The following is a 24603-nucleotide window of genomic DNA, read 5'->3' on the forward strand; positions in this document are numbered from 1 at the left end:
GAGGGCCCTCTTCCTGGCTTGGAGAAGGCTACCTGCTTGCTGTATCTTCCCATGGTAGAGAGAGAGCGCTCTGGTGTCTTCATTCCTTATAAGGGCACCGATCCCATCATGAAGCTTCATCCTCATGACTTCCTCTAAACCTCATTACCTCCCAAAGGGCCCACCTCCAAATTCCATCACATTAGGCATTAGGGCTTCAACTTACAGATTTGGGGGGAACACAAACATTCAGTCCACGGGAGTCACCTCTACGTTCCCTTCTCTCTGATTTCCTATATGAAGATCTCCTATTGCCACCAAGTCAAATTCAAACCATCTGTCCAGCTTTCAAGCTCTTCCATAATTGGGTGCCATCCAAGGTACCAGATTTGCTCATCACCTTCCTTCAGGCTGACCCCACTGCCCTTTAGACCATCTGTTCTGCCCTCCCTACAAACTAATCCATCACCTCTGCTTTTCTCTCACGCTCATTCTCCTCTCTTGGGGTGTACTGAACTCTCCCCATGGACTCAAGACCTAATCATTTCTTGGCAGCCATTCTTCTAGTTCCCGGACCACCTCACAGTGAAGAATAACATTAACATAAAGTTTTCCTTCTGTGTAGTATAGAGAAAGTTTTAGGATTTGCGCTGAACAGGATTTGAGAAGGGAAACTGTTGTTGCTTCATAGTGTTTTAGTTTATGTAAATGCCAGTTCTAAAAACTTGAAATTGAATATAATATGTACACACCTTGTCCCAGAGCTACTGTTATTAATCCAAAAAAATCAAAGATTAACAGTATAGGAAAAGACAAAGGTAAATTACAATTTAAGGTAAATTACAGCTGAATATATATAGGATCATACTTTATATCTTTACAAATACCAAGTGAATTCTCTGATATTTGTGATAATATAAGAAAGCCACAGTATTAAGGATTTGCCATTCGTTGTAACATTTTGCTAAAAACCACTCATATGTCTTCACACCAGGATTCAGTATTAAATATTTATTCAAAAAAATTCCAGTTTGGATTTGTCCCTTGAACTTGATCTTTTTTGGTAATCTTTTAAGACATTCTGAAGATGAAGGCAATAAAAGACCTCCTCACTTCTGATAATTATCCATGGTAAGTCACTATTGATTGATTTTATGGACATAATGTGTCATACAATTTAAAGAAACACCTGTAATGATGATCTGAAATTACAGCAAAAGAACAACACTATTCTAAAAGCAGAAAGCTTTTTAATGCACCTTTATGGTTGCTCCATGGGAATGCTTAATGTGTCTACTGATAATTTGGGAAAAGCAAAAGGCATAAGCAGACAATTCATAAGTGAGAAAACGGAACCTTTGGGAAAAATGTCAATATCACTACGAATGACACCATACCATTTTTCAACTATCCAGATGGTAATGGTTTTAAATGTAGCTGGTGTTAAAAGACATGAGAGAAAAGTACCTTCTAGAGCTGAGACCATCTCAGTTACGTGCCAGGTGGAGGGATGCGTGCGTCGAACAGCCTCCCTTTGCCTCCAGGCTCCATCCTTTTCGGCCTTGGTCGGAGCCCTGGGAGGCTGACCTTAATAGAGCATTAGTGGGGCTCCCTTGCCTCTGGCTTCCAATCAGCCTCAGCCAATGGGAGAGAGCAGCAGCAGATGGGCAGGCAGGGATTGGCACAGGTTGTGTTTCTCTCCCAAAGACCACAGCTCTTCGTGGGTAGCCCGTTTCTACAGCTACAAGTCTTGCTGGTTTCAGGTAACTGCTCCTTTTCCTGGCCATTTCAGGTTAAAGGATGGTAGTAACCTCTCACTGTTGAGCTCCAGAGTACTTCTCCATCTCTTTCTGGTTTCCCTTACTTTGGCCACAACATAAATTATTGCTGTGTTAAATCCCTTTCAGTCGTCCCTTCGGAGTTTGCCATCCACCTCCTGCTGGATCCTAAAATACGCAGTACATCTCCACTTCCACTCCAGACCCTCACCAAGTAAGGACATTTTCCATTCTGATCAAATCCTCCCCCTTGCCTTCTATAGCAAATGTCTATTGCTTTTGCATGCCCAGAATCCATTCAGTCTTTTCCTTGCACAGCAGCCTAATTTTCCATTAGAGAACCACCTCCCTTTATCAATTGGGGCACATGGTTTGGATAAGGCTGATCTTAGGACTTTTGTTGGAACTATGAGAGCAAAGAGGCTTCTATTCACTGAGATAGCCAGCTACAAAAACAAACACAAACAAATCAAAACAAACAAACAAAAAACCACACAAACTCTTGGGCCAAGGAAAAAGGGGCTTGCTAGTGTATAAGTCAACAAAGTGAAGAGGGTGCAAAGAGATGGAGAGGCAGGTCTATTATTATTATTTGAGTCCCTGGATCCCACCATGCCTGAAGCTTACCCTTGGACACTGTAGTTACCCGAAGTAGTAGGTCTCCTTTTTTGCTCAAGTTGAGTTGAGCTTTCTGTCACTTGCAACTGAAAGATCCCTGACTAGTGAGCCTTCTCCTAATAAAAACACATATATTTGGAGAGAGTAAAAAGTGGAGAAGGTTAGAGACTGTGACTTCTAAAACGATACTATCCAGATTTGCAGTGTTTTCATCAAGAACCTTCACACATCAGGTCAGGAGAGGCTACCTGTAGTTTTCCTTTATTATGATCTTGGTGTTACCACCACCTGCATTGTCCCTTTAGTGCTTTGAAATCTGTGGGAGATGGGGCAATACCAAACCAAACAACTCACTTTGTGTTGAACTTTGTGGCTGGGACCCACGCATGAACTGATGCGAACAAAGAACAATGGTGGAAAACAGCCGAATGCTGTGTTCAAGTATCATTTTCAAGTGCCATTTGACTGGGCCTTCTCAGATGACATGCTTCATTGGCAGGAAAGCTGTTATTGTGACAATCATTATTCCCATTTACCGCCTATTAGAATGTGAGTCACTGGGAGGTCAGACTGCCCCCAAAGCCCAGTGTTCCTGAGCACTCAAGGTCAAGTTCAAGGAACAGCAATCAGGTGTAAGGACAATGGCAAAGGCTCAATCCTTTGAAATCAAGAGGAGGGTTAACTCCCAGGAGATTGCTGCAAAGTGAGTTTTGCTATCTGCAACATATCACATCACTTGGGAAAAGAAATCAGAGTGACAGCGTTACCATGACCCTAGGTCTTTCCACAGCAGCTGTCCTCCCTGGGGAAAGACAGTAAGCCATTATTCATCTTTATACACGCCTCCCCTCTCCTGCCTAGCGCCGTGCCTCGCACAAAATAGGTGCTCATAAATGATGACATTCAGAGACTGCTGGCTTAAGAATACAAATAAAGATAATATATAAGAAGAGTCAGCATAGAGTAGTTGCTTAAGAAATCCTTGCTGTTGTTATCATTGCTAGTATTTGTAAATGTATCTATGTTAACAAGCAGGTCCATCAAAATCCACAAACTCTTTTTTAAGCAACAATTTCAACTTCTTTACCTCCCAAGGTTAACAGCTCTGTTGAGAATGAGTTATTTCCCCTGTTCTTCCCACGTACACGAGAATCAAACTGTCCAGCCACTTGCCCACTCATTCATCCATGCGACAATTAGTGACATATTTGCAACATATTGGACTGTTTGTGGGGGAATCAAAGATGCTGAAGACACAGCCCCTGTGTAATGCAAAGGCAAATGTGCTGGAGGCGGACACGAAATCACAGTGAGAGAATCAGCCTGTGGAATGAGGTACCCAGCATCAGTTGTTGCAGTGCTGGGAAAGCCTGGGGAACATGCCTACGACAGGGGGACCATTTTCCTCACCTTTTCTGCAAGCCAGCCAAGATGCCTGATCTCCCGGCTCCCAGCAATGCCGGTCTTCCCCAGCTGCTCTCGGACCTCGGCGATCACTCGGGTCAGCAGGTCACTGACATTGGAATGGATGGCACTGAACCAGGCCTGGGCAGTGCCTGAGTCCTTGCTCCTCAGGACCACCGTGTGCTTAGCATCTGGAGAGTGGATTTCAAGCTGCCTAGAGAAGCAAAGAGAGAAAAGAAGGGTTAGAAGATTCCCTGGCAGATCGTGATTCCTCAAGTCCTGAGCTACAGGGGTGAAATAATGTTTTTTTCTATTACACGTTTTATTTCCATTTTTTTTTAGCTTTTTAATTAAAAAAAAAAATTTCGGCTGCTCCATGTGGTGGAGGGATTGAACCCGTGCCCCCTACAGTGAAAGCATGGAGTCTCAACCACTGGACCGCCAGGGAAATCTCTAATTAAGATTTTTTAATTTATTTTTTAATTGAATAACAGATTGTTTAAACTCTATAATGCTTTATGATTTTCAAAAGTTTCACACAGATGAGTTCATCTAATTCCATAATAACCCTTTTTCCCCTCCTCCTACCCCTATTTTGCCTCTCCCAGCTCAAGTGAACTCTTTTCTCTTACTTTTAAACTTTATTTCGAGTGGTTTACCTTAATGCCCTTATCACTCACTCATTCATTTATCCACAAACACTGACTGTGCCCAGGCATTGCTCAAGGTACTGGGAGCCTAGCTATCCAACCACCCAATCACCTGAATTAAGGATGTCTGGTTTTCCTGTTATTCAAAGGAGTGACTTATTAGTAATAGCACATCAAGACTTCCAGACTGTGAGCTGATGTTAATTTGCCTTACCTCTCAATCCACAGAGGATTTTAATAATATACTCACATCCTAGCTGCTGCTGGTGAGAAGCAGATTGAAATATTTACTCACTTGCTTAATCCTACTGCTCAGTGTTAATTGTGAACATTTTAGCATCAAAGAGGACCAAACTTTTGCATTCTTTAAGGATCCTGTCTGTGGCACATTCCTCTAGCCCTTAATCCTTGGACAAGTGTAGTGCAGGAGTGAACTGGCGGAGGAAGGGGTAACCATGGGGAGAGAGATGCACTAAAAGTGTTATATTTAAAGTCAGACACCAAAGCATGTCCCAGAACTCCAACGGGATCACCTGAGATTCAAAGTGAGATCTGCATACTGTAATTACAGTAAAAGGAGGAAATTCTAGACAGACCCTTTTTGTTTTTAACTTTTTTTTCTTTAATAGATTTATATATTTATTTTTTGGCGGTGTTGGGTCTTTGTTGCTGAGTGCTGGCTTTCTCTAGTTGTGGTGAGTGGGGTATACTCTTGGTTGTGGTGCTCTGGCTTCTCATTGTGGTGGCTTCTCTTGTGGAGCATGAGCTCTAGGCACGGGGGCTTCAGTAGTTGTGGCACACAGGCTCAGCAGTTGTGGCACACGGGCTTAGTTGCTCTGTGGCATGTGGGATCTTCCCAGACCGGGGATCAAACCCATGTCCCTGAATTGGCAGGCAGATTCTTAACCACTGTACCACCAGAGAAGTTCCTGTTTTTAACTTTTTATTTTGAAGTACTACAGATTTACACAGCATTGTTAAAATTAGGGCAGAGAGGCCAGCATGCCCTTTACCCAGTTCACTCCGATGTTTACATTTTACATAACTATTATACAGTATCAAAATCAGGAAACTGACATTGCCCCGATGTAAGTGTATAGTTCTGTGCCATTTTAGCACCTGTAGATTCGTGTAACCACCACTGCAACCAAGGTACAGACCACTCCATCACGACAAAGCTCTCCCCACAGCCACCCCTATAGTCACAGGTGCCCTCCTCCCCTCCACCATCCCAAATCCTTGGTAACCATTAACCTGGTCCCCACGTCTATAATTTTTAGATAGATCATTTTTATTGCAGAGAGAAAAACATACATTTTATTTATTCATTCATATATGTATCCAAGCAGAGACATACCATGTATTCACTCATTCATGTCTGCTTTAGAAAGATACAGGGATCGGGAAATTCAAAACTGAATAAAATGATCCGTGTGTCAATTTCCTTTTGTCCCTCAATAATTATGCTAACATTCATTCAGTATTTACTACGCGTCAGGAAAAAACTTAAATCCTTTTGTATTATTTTTTGTAATTTTCATAATATCCCTATGACTGATACTATTTATCTCTTTTAATAGGATTAAAAAAAAAAAAAAACCTAAAGTTTGGAGGGACAGAGAAAGAATTGACCCAAGGGCACAAAGTCGGTGATACTGGGATTCAACCCATGTTGGAAAGGCTCAAAAGACCATGAATTTAAATACTGGATTACAATGGCTCTCCTTTAGACTGGATGGCATCCAATAAGGGAGCATCCATTGCCTTCTACAGCTGTCTCAGGTCATCAACACCAACAAATATGCCCAACAGTGTCCTACTCAGCTCCTGAGTCTAAAATAACAATGTTGCCGATCACCGGACAATCAGAAGTCCCAAAGTAACCTGGCCTCATTTACATTTGAAACCAACCTTTGAGAGTGAGTACACCTTTTTACCCATAAACTTACATTACAGAAAAAGAATGATTTAAGAAGTGGAATATCTCTAGGGGGGGTTTCCTTTGGTAAGAAATTTGCAAAACAAGTCTCCTTGCTAAGACGCAAAAGGTTTTCTGTGATGAAATGGAATTTTTTAGGTGACATTTGTCCTCACGCAGAAGAAAATACTCTCATGCCTTTTAGGCATTTTTCAAAGAAATGGGGGAGTCAATCTAGGGGGAGTTTTCCTTCCCTCTCAAAGTTCTTACTCTTCAGTAGAGTAGCCAAACATAAACCAGGATTCTCCAAAAGCATTAACAAGAGCTATATTTGCTTTTCAAATTATTCTATCAATATCCATCATTCTAGGAAACTCAAACATGCATTGCAGATATTTCTCTTAGAATATTTTCCTTTTGAAGACCTGGCTTTTTTATTTGTTTGTTTGTTTTTTACTTTTTTTTTTTTAATGACAGTTTGGGAAGCAGCCACTCTCCAGGTATCACACATACACATATACAAAAATGATGCCAGTGAAAAAGAAAGAATATTTCTTTGTTGGGTTGCCAGTATACCCCAGAGGATAGCTGGCCTGTAAACAGAGGCACAGGTTAGTGAAGAGAAGGCCCATTTTCCCCAGATTTTGATGGTGTTTATTATTACTATTCACTTTTTTAAAAATAAATTTATTTATTTATTGGCTGCATTGGGTCTTCATTGCTGCACACGGGCTTTCTCTAGCTGCGACGAGCAGGGGCTACTCTTCCTTGTGGTGCGCGGGCTCCTGAATTTTGGTGGCTTCTCTTATTGTGGAGCATGGGCTCCAGGCGCCCGGGCTTCAGCAGTTACAGCACACGGGCTCAATAGCTGTGGCTCTCGGGCTTAGTTGCTCCACGGCATGTGGGATCTTCCTGGAGCAGGGATCGAACCCGAGTCCCCTGCTTTGGCAGGAGGATTCTTAACCACTGCGCCACTTAGGAAGTCCCAATTACTATTATCTTTTAAGTAAGCTTTTAAAGTACAACATATAGATAGAAAAGTGCACAGATTGTAAATGTATTTTCACAAAGGGAATACATTCCTGTAACCACCACTCAGATCAAGAAACAAAATATTACAAGCACCCCAGAAACCCCTTCACACTCCGTTTCCAGTTATTTTCTCCTCAAATAACCACTATCAGGATTTCTGTCACCGTGGATGACTTGTTTCAGGCAAAATGGATGAGGTTTTGTTTGTCTGTTTTCATTTGTTGTTGCTGCTGCCTGCACTGTAGGACGGATCTGGGACTGTTTCTGAGGCAAAGTTGAAACACCAGGTCCTATGCTTTTACGTGGTGGTTCTCAAAGTGTGGCCACAGATCATCAGCAGCAGAATCATCTGGGAACTTATGAGAAATGTAAAGTCTCGATTCATACTAGGAATTCTGGGGGTGAGGGCCAGTGATCCCCCTCCAGGTAAGTCTGACGCAATTTAAGTTTGAGAAGGGTGCTCTATCGGTTCGTAAGAAAAAAGCACTGAGCTCGGTTGTCTGCTAGAGTCCCCGGTGGCTGAGGTGAACATGCCGAAAAGTGAATTCACGTCCCCCCAATCAGTCTCAAAGAAAGAACACAGAGGACACAGAACAGAGAGGCTTGTGGCTTTCTGTAGTCACAAAAAGCAAGCAGCAGAAGTTCTCCATCAGAAGTATTCTTCAGGGGGCTTCCCTGGTGGCGCAGTGGTTAAGAATCCACCTGCCAATGCAGGGGACATGGGTTGGAGCCCTGGGCCGGGAAGATCCCACATGCCGCGGAGCAACTAAGCCCGTACGCCGCAACTACTGAGCCTGTGCTCTAGAGCCCGCGCTCCACAACAAGAGAAGCCACCGCAATGAGAAGCCCACACACCACAATGAAGAGTAGCCCCGGCTTACCACACCTAGAGAAAGCCCACTCGCCACACCTAGAGAAAGCCCGCATGCAGCAACCAAGACCCAATACAGCCAAAAATGAAATAAATAAATTTATATTAAAAAAAAAAGTATTCTTCAGGAACCCCTGAGTAGTTTTTTTTTTTTTTTAATCATTTAACTAAATACAGATGTTTGGACTCCATTCCAGACTTCTTAAGAATTTCTAGAGGTTGAGGCCTGGGTAAATGCTTTACATGTTCCACAAATTACATAGATTAAGGATCACAGCAGGCCTTTTTGAGCCCAAGCTCAAATCCCTCAAAGAGCTACGTCCATAGGGAATTGTCACCAGAGCAGAGGGCTCTTGGAGAGTGTATTACTAATCCACTGTTGATAACAAATTCCCCCAGGATTAAGTGGCTTAGGACTCCAAACGTTTGTTACCTCACAAAAATTGCTTGAGTGCCTTCATGACATGGTAGCTGGTTTCCCGCAGCGAGCAAGAAGAAACTACTATTCTTTTTATGACCTGGTCTCCCAAAGTCATACACCATCACTTCTGGTCCATTCTTTGTGTTGGAAGTGAGTCCCTAAGACCAATGCATACTCACGAGGAAGAGTTAGGCTTCACTTCTTGAAGGCAAGAGAATCAGAGAATGTGGGGACATATCTTAAAACCACCACAGAGAAGCTTTGGATAAAGTAAGGTTCTGGAAAGCGTCTGTCCTGAATGTAAAAGGTGAATGTTTGCTGCTGTGAACCGGCAGCCTGGAAAGAGCTTATAGATTTGGGTGAAGAGGAAGAAGACTATTCTCTCTGACAAAGCAGCAGCTCCAAATTCTAAAAAGAGACCGACTGTGGACTCAAGATAGGGGTCAGTGTCAACAGCGGGGACGAGAGAGAGCCTTGCACTGACAGCACATGGGAGCAGCACGGAACCACCAAAAAGGATGGGGGGTCATGAACTGTCGGCTAGTCTGACACAGAAAAGATGTCAATTATTTGTGCAATGGATAAATAAAATAATTCAGTGACCTACTGTGCATTCACTTCTCAAAAAACCCAAAGGGGAAGAGGGAAGAAATTTTTCTTTTAATACCAATGAACTCTACACACTAAAGCAAACAATAAGTGCCTGGTAGCACGAAAGTCCCCAGAATCTCCGAGTGCCAAGTCAAGATTCTGGTCAAGGTCATGGATGGAGTGATCATGTATATATATATTTATTTCTTAATCACACTACCTAGCACAAATCTAAAACACGCACACTTTAGCCTAATTTGCCATTTAATCTCATTTTGCCAAAATGTAAATGTACACGGTGCAATGTATGTCCTGGAGCCTAAAGGGATAAAGAGAAAGAAATTCCATTCCTGGACTGGTCATGCAGTGTTTTTTTCAGCAGCCCATTTGAAAAAAAACAAACAAAAAAACAAACAAAAAAAAACCCTCCCCCCCGCCCCCCAAAAAAACCAATTTAAAAGCACGTGTATCAGGAGGTAGTTGGTAAGCATATGGATTTGGGGTGCAGGCTGACTTTAAAACTTGTTGGCTGTGAGACAAGTTCCTTAACCTCCCTAAGTTTCAATTTTCTTATCTGTAAAGTGACTCAATCTTGCCTCTCAAGATAATTGAAAAGACAAAAATGAGATAACGTATGCATGGGATATCATAGTGCCAAGTTAATCTTGATCAATTCTAGTTATATTCTAGTTTACAATGAGAGTCTTCCCAAATTTGGTTACAAGAAAATGGCAGCGGTCCCATGAAGCAAGGAGAGTCCACCAGGGTGGGCTCTGATTCAACTCTTTTTCAGAGTACTTGGACTTGAAAAATGCAAGCCCCAGGAGAAATTAAAAAGTTATACAAAGGTTATTTCTAACACCTTGCGATAGAAAAAAATAATTTTCGGAGAGGTGCATGAGTTTCTTGAGAGATACTGGAAGATTTGGGGCAAACCTGACTCTACATTATGCCTTATCCCATCTACGTACTTGTTCCACCTAAAAGGACTTTATGAGGTTTATGTTCAGAGGCACAAGTTCATATGAGTTTTAGCCATAACTAGAGCTGCAAACATCTGTTGAAGTCCCTTTGCTTTTTGAACTGCTAACCAGTGACTCTGGGAATAAAAAGAGATGGGGAATGGTTTCATCTTACTGAAGTATTTTGCTGACAATCTACTCCCAAAGGACCATTTTGTAGGGTCAAATATTGCATGTAACTCATTCTTTAAAAAGTCACCTTCAACTCCAATAAATGCTTCATCCATTTGTAAAGGAGAGATAAAAGAGAAAGATGAGGAAATAAAGTAAGAAGAGGGGAGGGAGGACAGGGGGTGAGAAAGAAAAGGAAACTAAGAAAAACTCAAGGGTGGAAAAATAACTAAGTGGTGTGTGAAAACGGCACTGTGGTTGGGTGGCTGAAGTCATTAGAATCAGAGAACCAAAAATGCCTGATACAACGGAAGTGGAAAATGCACAGAGCAGACAGTGAGAGCAGTATCACATCATTGATGTAAAAATGGTCCATATGAATGTCTGTAAATGTGGAGACTATGCCTGGAGAGGTATACAGGCAGGTTCAATCAGCAGGTAAACTGAGTGACAGGACGAGATAAGAAGGGAAACTTTTATTTTTAAAAAAAATTTTTAATTAAAAAAAATTTTAATTAAAAAAAAATAGCTCTATGCTAGATTTTACATATGGAGAGATAAAGATGTAAACATACATACATTTAATAATAGAAGAGCTACAATAGTCTCCCAAAGCCAATTTCTGTAATTGAAGCCATATCTTTACGATATAGTTCCAAAATATATTTGCAAGCCACATAGAAACACAGCCACATTATAAAAATTGTCTTATTGGCTCGCCTGAATACAAATGCCAGCAAGCAACCTGAGAACACAATGACTCCTTGCAGACTGTTAGAATCAAAATGAATCAGCAAACCCAGTCACTTAAGAAGGGAAACTTTCACTGTATAACTTTGTATTTTCTGAATTTTGTTCCATGGGTACCACTTGTGCATTCACTGTATTTGAACAGGGGAAGAGGAGGAGGAGGAACGGGTCGGGGGGAGGAGGAGGAGGGGGAGGAAGAGGAGGAAGAGCAGCAGGACTGCCCTGTTGGTTAAAACAACCTTGTTGTTTTAGACAAGACAAGCCCAAGCTCTGTCATTTATAAACTACGCTTCCTTATGGACATCTGTGGTTCTGTCTGCCCAGTTTCCACTCCCCCTTTTCTGGTAACAGGCTTTACCTCCACTCTCAGTCTATGTGATTTGGGGGCTGGATGGGTTAAAGGTTGTAGGTGTGATGCAATTTGGCCAAGGAGAACCAGGCCCAGGATTTCTACAGAAGTCATCGTTAAGACAATGTTTTTCTCTCATCACATATACAGAGGTAACAGGTATAATCATGGATCTGCTGATGGCCATCTGGCCATCAAGAGGGGAGGTCTGCCTGCAAATGAAGCCAAAACAGAGGAAAGCAGAGCTGAGAGATGAGACACCTGGATCCAGCTGTACCTGACACTCAGCATATCCTTGTATTTTCTTCCACGTCCCCCTTTTGCAGAAGCCAGTTTGAGTTGGGTAACTTTCAAATGCAACTAAAAGTCTGACTCGTACACAGACCACAAATAGGTCACAGTTTCTATGAGCCTCGAGTTTCTTTATCCTCTATGAAACGGGGATGGTGATGATGCTTACTATGAAAGTCATAATAACAACCTTCACGGCGCTACTAGGAACCAGATGAGATGATACCTGTGAATGTGCTTTGTGACTCGTAAATCCTGATGTTAGCAGTTGTCAGTTACGCTTTTGGCATTTCAAGACTGTACTGTTGGCTCAGTTACTGGGAAAAGAAACTACATTAGTGGATGCAGTGCTTTTATATTATCTGGACGCATGGGCACATACAAGCAAGTTAGCTTTCTCTTAGCTAGACTGTTAGTAAAGAGACAGTCGTGCCATTAAACCAGAAAATCCCAGTAAATCACTTGGGTTGCAAAATGGAGTTGGGAACATGTAGTTATTTCTTTACACATGCACACAAAAATATGCTGTGAGTATTTGTGAGTCTTCCAGACACTCACAGGTGTGTTGGGTGCTGCAGAGGCAAACAGAATGCAGAGCCCCTGCCCCCAAGAAGCTCACCACATGTAGAAGGTTGAATAACATCTCCCCTAATTCATGTCTATCCAGAAACTCAATACGTGACCGATTTGAAAATGGAATCTTTGCAGAAGTTATGAAAGTAAGGATGATGATGAGATCCTTATCTTATTCATCTACTCACTGGATTAGGATGGGTCCTAAATCCAAGGAGAGTGTCAGCATATGAGACAGAAAAGACACACAGAGACACAGAGAAGAAGGCCTGATGCTGATGCAGGCAGAGACAGGCCAAGGAACGCCAAGGACTGCCGGCAACTCCCAGAATCCAGGAGAGACACCTGGAATGGTTTCTCCCTCACAGCCTCGAGAAGGAACCAACCCTGCCAATTCTTTGATTTCACACTTCTGGCCTCCAAAACTGAGAATATGTAAAATTGAGTTGTTTTAAGCTTTCCAGTTTGTGCCCATTTTCTTAAGGCCGTCCTAGAAAACTAACACACCGCGGAGCTATCTTCCTGTGCATAGGTGGACGGGGACGGCACTAATGTCTAAAATATATGGATGCTTAGAGCCAAGACAGATTTTTCATGACATCATCTGAATCACTACATCCACCCATGCCTAGAGTTGGAGTCACCCACTTGAACTTCCTGGACATTCCCTCTTTCATTTAAGTGGTTTGAGTTGAAAGTCTGTCACTCTCAACGAAAAGAGTCCCACACTACTGTTTCTTCCTGTCTTCAAGATGGTCTTCATAATATTTTTAAAGTTAATTTTTCCTGGGTTTCTAGTATTATTTATGTTTATGTTATTTACTTGCTACTTGTTACTTCTATTTATAGACATGTACATCTTCTCGTAAACGAATAATGTTTTGCAGTGTTACAAATTGAAAATGAAATTATTACAGAGAAACTTGGAAAAATCAGCTGCTATCCTCTGTTTAGTTAAATCACGGTATTTTACTATGGTTTTATTTTGTATAGCTCAGTGTTTTATTACAAAGCAAACATCCACTTAACCACTACCAGAAAAAGAAACAGAATATTGCCATCACCCTATCTCACTCATGCTGCCTCTCAGTCACCACCTCCACCCTCCACACAGATATAACTACTACCCTCATTTCATGGTAAATATATGTGGACGCTTAAAGGAACTTGTAAGATGCAGACCACTCAGCCAGTGGCAATCCTGCTTCCATTCCAACACATGCTGGTCTTAAAAAATCTTCTCCTTAAAATAATCTTACTCCTACCCACATTCAACTCTATACCCCAGAAAGAAAAAGGGAACCCTTCTGAAATGAGAGGCATAGATAGAGCACCCGGACGCAGGGTGGCTCACAGGAGGTCTACACTTAGTAAACAGACCGAGTGCCTTCCACTTCTTGCTTGGTGTTAAAAAAAAAAATCTAGACAACTTCTTTGAGAGCTGATGAGTCCTACATTTCTGGAACTGAGGAAGAGGAGGGAGGGAGGCAGGGAAGGAAGGAGCAATAATGTCAGGCTGGCTGATTGGAGCTATTTTCAGCAGGCCAGTCTTTTCTAACTCCTGTTTTGTTCCCCAGTTGAACTGACCACTGCTTGATGAATTGTGTTTATCTGTAGTTCAGCGATAAAGTTCTCTTTTAATTCCCTGCTGAATAGAAATATTTAGGGCAATGCCACAGCTGTGTTTATTCTCACACTCCACCACAGTTATGTAAATACTGCCTATGGAACTATTTCTGATAAAGGCCCATACCAGCCCCGAGGAATTATACGCTCCCTCTAGATGTCTGCCAAGATGAGCCGTTTCCATGCAGCTTGGCAAGGCCTGTGAATGATATCACAGCTTCTCAGAGATCATTTGGCAAACCTCACAAGAAAAGAGTAATTTTCTTCCCCTTTCGCTCTCTCAAAGGCTCTCACAGAGCCAAATAATATTTCCCAGCATCCTCTACTTCCCCTGTTTAGAAACACGAGGCTGACACACACAACTTGAAGCCTCTAACACAATATTAATAAATAAAACATAACTTGCAGCCTGGCAACCAAGGTTTCAAGTGACCTTTCCCCTTCAATGTGAGGCTGCAGAAAACATAGATGAAGGTGGTGAGGAGGATGTGGCCTGTGGACTTGCAGAGACCACTGGGAATCAAGGGACACGCAAACCACATGGTTGTTTACTGTTCCACAAATCTGTGACTGGTGGTTGATACAAAACTTCCCGACAGACAAATACATGGCAGACCTTTAACAGTGGCTACCTCTAGATAGTGGAATTCTAACGTATTTTTATTTCCACTTTTCTGCTTTTCTGTGATTTCTAAAATTGTTTTGCAATGTAATCAGAAAAAATATACTAGAAAAAAGTTTACGAAAATGAATGCTTACACATCTTTTGCGATAATGCCATCAGTGAAAAAACTGACTAGGAAAAAATAGTCTTCTGTGAAAAAGACAACACTAAAGAAAAAAACAGATTTGTTTTTAAAATCCCCAAATTGGTTGTTACTAAAAGACTTTGAAAGAAAGAGATAAAATATGCAGTAATAATATTTGAAAGGGGGATGAGTATTTATCCTGTGGAGATGTAAACTCCACCACAAATGATTTCACTTTTCTCATTTTATTCTTACCACCATCCTATGAGGGGAATGGTATTCATGTGTCTACACATTAATATGAGAAATGAGAAAACGGAGCCTCAGAGGGGCTAGGCTTGTCCAGTCTTCCAGTTAGTAACAGGCAAATCTAGAACTGGAACCCAAGTTCATCTAACCGCAAAGCTTGTGTCTTAGTCGTTATGTTCCATTTAGAAGGATGTTTGTAAAGCGTGCTCTGTTGCTTAAAAGAGTAGAGAAGATTTTTCACATTCGTTGTTGCTCAGTATCTTTTGAACGCCCTTCCTGTGTATTTGGAAAGTTTTCCAAACTCTGAGATGAGCTTCCCCAAGGTAGACGCCAGAATTCCAGTTCTCAGCCTTCCTCACTTGCTAGGGCATCGATCCACTCACTCAAAATGGCAATTCTGCAGGAGGCAATGTGAGGAATTAGTTGAGTACCGGATCCATCCTTTGGCAGGTAGGGTGGTGGAGGCACCCAGCTCTTAATGGCGGCCGTGGTAGAGCTTGGCCAGTGCCAGGCTGTCACAGTTGTGGGTTGAGGCAGTTGTGTGGGCTGTGCATGGCTGTTAAGTGAGGGCAACAATGGCATTTCTTCTAGAACAGCCTTCACCACGTGGTTGGGTGTTGAACTTCCTAGCCCGGCTATCTGAACTCCGGGAGATATTCGAGCACCCTAATATCCTCAGCCAGAGTTGATGCTATTGCTTAAAAATCACACTCCCCAGCTAAGAATGCAGATTTGGGAATCTGGTGGCCATGATGGGAGCAGATGAGACCATCTAAGGAATGTGTCAAGTGTGAGCAGTTAATGGAAAAGCAGCCAGAGAAAGGTGTTCTGCTGTTTTTTCACAAAATCCCATTTCAAAAACAGGTCGTGCATGATACAGTATTCTGCTCAGCTCTGAGGGAACCTGACAATATCTCTCACGTTGGCTAGGTTTCAGTGTTTCAATAATACATAAATTTACAAACTATGTGAAGAATTTCAGTACTTTGGCCTCTCCTAGGGGAACGATATCGTTATCAAAGTTTAAGAAGAGGAGTCAGCTAATGTCAAACTAGAGAAAACATTTTGTTCTTCTGCTCCATACTTCATTTGCACCTCACAAAATATTCTGTGGTTTGACCTTGCTCGACTGGATTGTTCTTTTTTTACAGCCATCTAAATATACCAGGTGCTATGCAGGTCAAATAAATATGCATTTTTCCCTAGAATCTTAGTACCGTACACTGACAAAATAAACAATTCACCCCACGGCTCAATCCAGAGCATAGCATTTGGAGTCTAAAGACCTATTTGTGCTTCTTTTGAATTAGATTATTTGGGCGAGGGTCGCCAGATTTCACATATAACAATATAAGATGCCCGGTTAAATCTGAATTTCAGATAAATGATGAATAATTTTTGAGTGTAAGTATGTCTCATGCGATATCTAGTGGTGGAAATGGTATGAAGTACATGGATTAGAAATGTATAGAAAACAAAACTGATAGGACTTCATGATGGATCAGCTGTGAGGAGTGAGGAAGAGGGAAGAGTCAGGGAGGTTGCCTAGTCTTCTGGCTTATGCAGCTGAATGAATGACAGTGCCAATCATCAAGACAAAAAAATAAAGAAGGTCCAGATTTGGCAAGAAACGTTATGAACATGGGTAAATACTCCATCTCCATTTAGGTGTCTTGTAATCACCTCAAACTTGTAGAGTATATGCATGCCAGCTACTCTCCAAAAGTAGTATTCTATGGTTATTTTGTCTTCATGGTATCAGCATCCTCCCAATAAGCCAGGTTGGATGGTCCAATCATCCTTGATGCCTCCTGTCTCTTCTTTCTGGTACTCATTCAGTCTTGAAGCGTTATCAACATTATCCAGGTGCTATCTGCCTTTCAGAAAAGCTAGCCATACTGTAAAGTTACCAAATTTTCATAGTGGAGCTGGAACAATCACTTATCTAAGGTGGGATCTAAGTTTTACTTTCTAGGTCAACTGTGATTAAAAATTAGTGGTTGCCTGAAATGATGTCTTATGAAGGAGCCTGAGGTCTCATTCTAGGCTCAGTGAGGGAAAGTAGCATAATCATATATTGCTGCCTGCCATGGGCAAGGCTGAGGATCAATAGCACTCATGCTGTCTGGTATTTCTAGAGATATCTAGAAAGCATCTTGACTTGCAGCTCCGACATGTAGCTCCTTATTGCCCTACCCTTGGAGAGAGTTCTCATTTTTAGTCATCTGATGATTTCTTTCAAGATTTATCCTTTTATAGTTTATGTCCCCCACCAGACTATAAATTTCTTGAGGGCAGGACATATGGAGTAGGGTATTCCATAAGTATTGGCCAGGCTATGTGAAAGGATGGCTCTGTCTCTACTATTAAAAGGTTGTCTCATCTCTATGGTAACTTCCTTCCTAGTCAAAGTTCTATAACTGCCTCCACTGGCATTTTTGTTTTTTCCCTTACTAGAAATTAACCTTTTTCATCTTGAGGAATGGAATTTAATCCCACAGCACAAAGTGTCTTCAGTTCTAAGTCATAAGCTTGGCATATTAAATAAAGTCAAACATGTTTTAATGTCCCACGAGAAGGTTAGTTTACATGGGTAAAGTGAAAGTGGTCAACTCAGAAATATTTATTGTGTTTTATTTTATTGTATAATGTTTACCACACAATTTGCCATATATGATTTTCCTGGGCTAAAATAATCAATTTGTGATCTTGTGAGCCTTACCTGATTAGATGTAAAAGCAGGAAGCCTTGCAAATGTGTAAAACAGGGTAAAACGATGACAGAAATGAAGCAACTAGCAATATTAATTCAAAGTGCTCACCTCTGAGAGGTAAGAACAGGAATGTATGTCATCTAACTCATTTATGTCAGAGTTTCATGTAAAATAGTAAGATTTATTGGTCTGACTCATTTACAAAATTATGATATGCCTTTTTCATTCATTACCTTGTCAATTATTTTTTGAGTGTCTGGTACCTACTAGACATGGCACTAGGCACATGAGAAGGGCAACTCAACACAGATATGGTTCCCATAATCACTAAGATTACAGTCAAGCAATGTTGGACAAGCACACCCACTTTAAGTTTTCAAATAACATGAGAAATCCCTAACACAAGAGAAGAATTTGTATCTGTTCGAGGAGCAGAGACTATTTTGTTAAATTCTCAATAAAATACTTAAGCAATAATTCACCATGTGAAATTGGCATCTGTTTACATAGAGTAACAGTACTTTATCAGCATGAAAATATTTCTCATTCATTCAGTTTTAGTTTCGACTAAGTCTTTCTTTTCAAGGAGGGAGGAGAAGAAAAGGGGAGAATGTAACGGCAAAAGCACTGTATGTCTAGGGGCCCTATATAAATAAAATGTGTTAGCTACGAAGGCAGCACCTTAAGGCATTAATAGACGGGAACCCTTCAACAAAGATTATTAATAGCCACCAGCCAGCAGAGAAGAGGGCCCCAAGAGAATGGTGAAGAGGAGACATAAATTAGATAGGATGAGAAGAATCTGAAGAAGTTCTACCACCTGAAAGGACTAGAGCTGCCAGGGAATTTGGATTCAGGAAGTGGAAAAAGACCACTGAAGGTTTTCGTTAGCGTGAAAAAATTAGAGAGGAAAAGCAGAATCCAAAATTATCATAGTTTAATGTATTAATGAATGAATGATCAAAGACAGAATTAGCAATCTAGAAGGAAGTTAGAAGTCATTTAAGCCAACCACTCATTTTATAGATAACCGCCCCCCCCCCCCCCCCCCCCAGTAACTTCTGGAAGAGGAGAAGTGATTTAGCCAAGGTCACACTTACAGGCAGTAGGATTACTGAGTCTAGAATCGAACTTCTTAACAACCATGTTTACCCAAGTTCAGAGAACAGGAAAAGAATGGAGAACTCATGGTGTGCTGGAGGCAAACTTAACTTTCTTTACCATTTCCCAGAGGGTTGGCCCTGAATTTAAGGCTAGTAGCTCTTTCTGTATTTGAAACACTCACTATAGTATTTTGTAGATATTTCACTGTCAAGGTATTTATGGAAATGACAGCTTCATAATTATTTTCTCTGTGAAGCCTTTGCTCAAAGACACTTTCACCTCTTTTGTAGATAGCACTAATCACTGTCATTACATGAAGGATTTAAACAAGCACCAACAAATAAATCAGCTACCCACAAAATTGCTATTTAAAAATAAAAATCTATATCTGAACTATCTAGACAAGTTTTAAATTGTCATGCAAGTCTGTACTGGTTGCAAGAGAGGGTGAAAATCAGAATAATGCAAATGATCATCCCGAGTTTCAAAAGGTCACGAGACATGAAATTCAATCACCCTCATTCTTACAGTAAATGCCAAGATGCCAAACAAGTTGGGAAGAGAGTCAGTCTCTGTGAAGCAGCAAAGCTATGGGTTAGATTTGTTTGATTTTGTTCTGACTTCATTAGCTTCTTTTTTTTTTAAGAAAATATATGTTAAAATGGTGGAACTGGAAAAGTGTTACAAATGCAGGAATGAACTCAAAGCTTTCTACTTCTTGACATGGGGGTGCATGGGGTAGGGAGGTGTCAGGGACTGGGGTGGGTGGGGTGGGAGGGGGCAGGCCTTGGAGGGGAGAAGAGAATGCAGTGACTTCTGTGGTTGCTGCCAGGGAGACCTGTTTCATGGCATTCCAAACATTTGTTCCCTCCAGATGTTCAACGCAATTGATTAAACTTTATATTCAGCTTTGTACCCTTGGGCAATCTGCATGAGGACTGCTTATCCATTAGCCTGGACTGCTTTTACCAAGACTCTAATATACTTCCTCCAGAAAACAGAAACTGAAAGAAGACAGATTTGAGGCTGGGGCAAGTAACCTTAATCATGCTTGAATCATTCATTCAAAAAGATTTATCGAACGTCTGCTCTCTGCCAGGCAGCCTGCTAGGTGCTAGAGACACGGAGTCTGACAATTTGGCCATGCTTTCAAGGAGCTTATTGTCCACAGGGATTGAAAAGTGGGTGCAGTGGGGGGGTGGGTAGTGGCAGACAAAGAACTCAATGACTGCCCTCCAAGAAAGGCCACATAGCACAGTGGTTAGAATATCGTTGATGGAGCCAGTTGGCCTTGGTCTGTGTGCTGGCTATGAAGCTGAACAGCCTGAAGCAAAGAACTAACCCTCCCTGAAGCTCACTTTCCTCATCCACAAAGAGGACTGGGCTGAGTTCCACCAAATACAGTGGCAGAAATAGTGATGCACCTAAAGCTGACGTTTGAAGGAAGAAGTTAATTTGGTTAAACCAAAAAAGGAGGACTAGTAGCACAGGGGTGAGTATCCCAAGGAAGGGGCAGCCTGAGCAAAGGACAGTAGAGGCAAACCACACTGCACATTATGGAAACTCTATGTGGGTCCTGGCTTAGATGAAGTGTGGGGGAAAGGTGGGCAAGGAATTGAAGGGGACCCACTGACAGAATTCCATTTAAGCAAGTGACGCAAGCAAGCTGTATTTTAGGACAGCGGTCCCCATGTTTTTGGCACCAGGGACCGATTTTCCCACAGGGAAGGAGGGGGGTGACGGTTCAGGTGGTAATGTGAGTGATGGGGAGTGATGGGGGAGCGGCGGGGAGCAGCAGATGAAGCTTCACTCGATCACCAGCTGCTCACCTCCTGCTGTGAGGCCCAGTTCCTAACAAGCCGTGGACAGGTACCGGTCCGAGGCGTGGAGGTTGGGGACCCCTGTTTTAGGGAGATCTTGCTGGGGAGATGGGACTGGAGGGGAGAGAGACCTGCTGGGACATTTCCGTGGTCACTGGGGTGCCAGCAGTAGAAATGCAGAGGAGAGAACACTTTAGATCCTAAAAGTTAAACTACAGCAGAGTGGAAGAGCATTCTATTGATATTATGACCATTTGATTTATGAATTAATACTTGTATCTTTGGAGAAATGGGTCCTCCAAATATTGACTTCAAAAATACCCATACATGGATACAAGAGCCTGCTAGGCATGGTGGGGGGTAGGGGGATACAAATGGTGGGATACAAAGATAGGCTGGATGTAGTCCATGCCATTTACTGCCTAGTGAGGGGAGTGGTACCAAAATAACTATCATGCATGGTGGAACAGGTGTGCCAGTAAAGAAGCGTAGGTTATCTGAGGAAGGCTACTGGACTGCAAGGATCAGGGGATACTTCTGGAAAACAAAGGCATTTGAGATGGGGCTTATGGAGTAAGAGCACGTTGACAGGTGGAGAATGGATGGAAGGCATCCCAGTCTGGGGTGGGTTAGGGGGGAGGACCATGACCAGGAACAGAGAAGCACAGGAGCTGATACAAACAGCAAATAGTCTAGTTCATTGGAAACTCTTTCTATAACTGCATTTATTTTTAAACAGCGTTATAAACAAACACTGTACATAGTTTTAAGGGTACAAGATTTAGACATATGTATACCCCCCATGACTCTTCTTCCTTCCACTTCTCAAACATAGCTCAGTTTGCATTATCTAGACTTGTAATAAATGGAATCACACAGTATGTATTCCTTTTTATCTGACCACCTCTACACTGCACAATTGAGATTCATACAATGTTGTAGTATGTGTCAATAGTTCATTCCCTTTTATTGCCACGCAGTAATCCATTGTATGGATACACCAGTGTTTATCCACCACCTTTTGATGGACGCATGGGTTGTTTGCAGTTTTGAACAAATAATGCTGCTATGAACAACTGTGGTTTTTTTTATGGACAAAGGCTTTCATTTCTCTTGGGTAAACAGCTAGGACTGGAATTGCTCCTTCATAAGATAGACCTGTGTTTAACATTTTAAGGAGCTGACAAACTGCATATCAAAGTAGTTGTAACAATTTTTCATTTCCAATCAGCAGTGTATGGAGGTTCCAATTCTTCCAAACCCTTGTCAACATTTGATATGATCAGTCTTTTCAATTTTAGCCAGATTAATGTGTGTAGTGTTATCTCATTGTGGTTTTAATTTGCATGTCTGTAATGACTAATGATGTAGAACATCTTTTCATGTGCTTATTTCCTATCCATCTATCTTCTATGGTGAAGTGTCTATATAAATTTTTGCTCTTAAAAAATCACATTATTTCTTTTTTATTATTAAATTTAGAGAGGTTTTAACATATTATTCTGGATACAAGCCCTTTATCAGATATATACTCTGCAAGTATTTTCTTGTGTTTTCATTCTCTTAAAAATAAGTTTTTAACTTTTAAAGAAATCCAATTTATCAATTTTTTTTTATGGATTGCGCCATATAGAGAACCTCTGCTTAACTCAAATTCACAAAAGTTTTCTCTTAATTTTTTTAGAAGTTCTAAAGTTTTAAGTTTTACATTTAAGTTGATGATACATTTGAACTAATTTTTATATATGGTGTAAGGTATGGATTTAAATTTATTTTTAGTTTTGCATTTGGATATGCCATTTTTACAGCACCACTTGCTAAAAAGACTATCCTTTCGCCATTGTATTACTTTTGCAGTTCTCTTGAAAATCACTTGTTCATCTATTTATCAGTCTTTTTCTGGACCCCTATTATTTTCCATTGATCAATTCATCTATCTTGAAGTTAGTATCCCACTGTTTTGATCACGGAACTTTATAAAAATTCCTGAATGAAGTGGTGTTAATCCTCTCGCTTTGTTTTCTTTGAAGCTGCTTGGCTATTCTGGGTCCTTTGCATTTCCATATGAAATTTTTAATTACTTTGTCAATTTCTATAGAATAACCTACTGAGATTTTGATTAGTATGGTATTGCATCTACATGTCAGTGAGGGGAGAGCTGCCATCTTAACAACATAGAGCCATTTCTTTCTGTATTATCTGTATTTCTATTTGATATCATTTTCTCTCTGCCCAAAGGACTTTCTTTAGCATTTCTTATGGTACAGGCCTGCAGGTGATGAGTTATTTCAGCCTTTGTCTGAATAAATCTTTATTTCACCCTAATTTTTGAAAGGTATTTTCACTAGATATAGAATTCAAACTTGACAGTTTATATTTTATTTTATTTTATTTTATTTTTTGCTTTCAGTACCTGGAAGATACTGCTTGACTCTCTTCTTGTTTGTATTGCTTCTAATGAGAAAGATGCTCTCTCAGTCTCTACAGACTGCTAAAACAAATACCATAGGGGTGGACAGCTTATAAACAGCAGAAATGTACTGCTCACCATTACAGAGCTTGGGAGGTCCAAGATCAAGGTGCTAGCAGAGTCAGCATCTGGTGAGAGCTGACTTCCTGGTTCATAAATAGCCATCTTCTCACTGTGTCCTCACATGGTAGAAGGGGCAAGGAACTTTCTAGGGTTTCTTTTATAAGGGCACTAATCCCACCCTTATGATCTAATCATCTTCCAAAGTCTCCACCTTCTAACACCATTAGGTTTCAACATATGAATTTGGGGGCGACACAGACATTCAGTCTACAGCGCTGCTTTCTTTCTTTTTTTCCCCTCTCTATGTAATATGTCTTTCTTTTTTGGCAGCTTTTAAGATTTTCTTTTTATCAGTGATGTTTAGCAATGTGATGATAATGTGCTCTGGTGTCACTTTCTTCATGTTTCTTGTATATAGGGCTTATTGAGGTTCTGTGAATCTGTGGGTGTACAGTTTTCATCAAATTTGGACAATTTTCGGCCATTATTTCTTCAAATGTTTTTATGTTCTCTGCCCCCTTTGAAGACCCAATTATTGATATATTAGGCTGCTTGAATTTGCACCATAGCTCATTGATTCTCTGTTCATTTCTTTTAAAAAGTGTCCTTTTCTCTGTTTCATTGTGGAGGTTTCTGCCACTAGGTCTTATCTGCTATTAATCCCATCCAGTGTGTTTTTCATTTCAAACATTGTAGTTTTCATCTCCAGGAGTTTGATTTGGATCTTTAATCTTTAAATATCTTCCATGCCTTTAACTAACTTTCTGAACATATGAAATACAGTTATATTAACTGTTTTAATATCCTTGTTGGCTAATTCTAATATGTGTCAGTTCTGGGTAAGTTTCAATTGATTGGTTTTCCTCTTCATCAAGGATCATATTTTGCTACTTGTTTGCCTGCCTAGTAGTTTTTTAGTAGATGTCAGACATTGTGAATTTTACCTTGTTGAGTCCTGTGTATTATTATAGTGCTAAAAATATTATTGTTCAGCATTTTTTTCTGAGACACAGTTAAGTTATGTGGAAACCATTTGATCTCTCCATGTGTTGCAGTTAAAGTTTGCTGGCAGGACTGGGTGGTGTTCCATCTAGGGTGAAATCTGTTCCTCTGCTGAGGCGAGGTCTTCTGTGTACTCCACCCAATGTCCTGTGAATCATGACACTTTCCAGTCCCACTTGTAGGATAGGCATGCTTCTTGCCTTTCTGTGAGTGCTGAGCAATGTCACCTCTAATTCTTCTGGGTAGTTTTTCCCTTGGGCTTTTGTAGTTTCCTCACACACATGCTGATCAGTAGCTGAACTGAAGGGAATCCTCTTCAAATCTCTAGAATTCTTCCTGTGCTTCTCTTGCTGTCTGCCTTGTGGACACCAGCTGTTTTGGTTTCCCTGGACTCTCAGCTCTGTCTTTCCAACTCAGGGAGCCTTTCGGGCTCTACTGTGATTCTCTCT

At 41.1% G+C, this 24603-nt stretch overlaps 1 protein-coding gene across 1 annotated transcript in view; it reads right to left on the bottom strand.

The window, feature by feature from the left end:
* SNTB1 (syntrophin beta 1) overlaps positions 1–24603 on the bottom strand; it is a 225977-nt gene that overhangs the window by 79570 nt on the left and 121804 nt on the right. Inside the window, exon 4 of the mRNA XM_057735334.1 lies at positions 3786–3993. Within this exon, the coding sequence (XP_057591317.1) occupies positions 3786–3993 (208 nt within the window). The remainder of the gene's footprint in view (positions 1–3785; positions 3994–24603) is intronic.

Source organism: Hippopotamus amphibius, chromosome 5 (assembly GCF_030028045.1).
Source record: "Hippopotamus amphibius kiboko isolate mHipAmp2 chromosome 5, mHipAmp2.hap2, whole genome shotgun sequence".
Classification (NCBI taxonomy): domain Eukaryota; kingdom Metazoa; phylum Chordata; class Mammalia; order Artiodactyla; family Hippopotamidae; genus Hippopotamus; species Hippopotamus amphibius.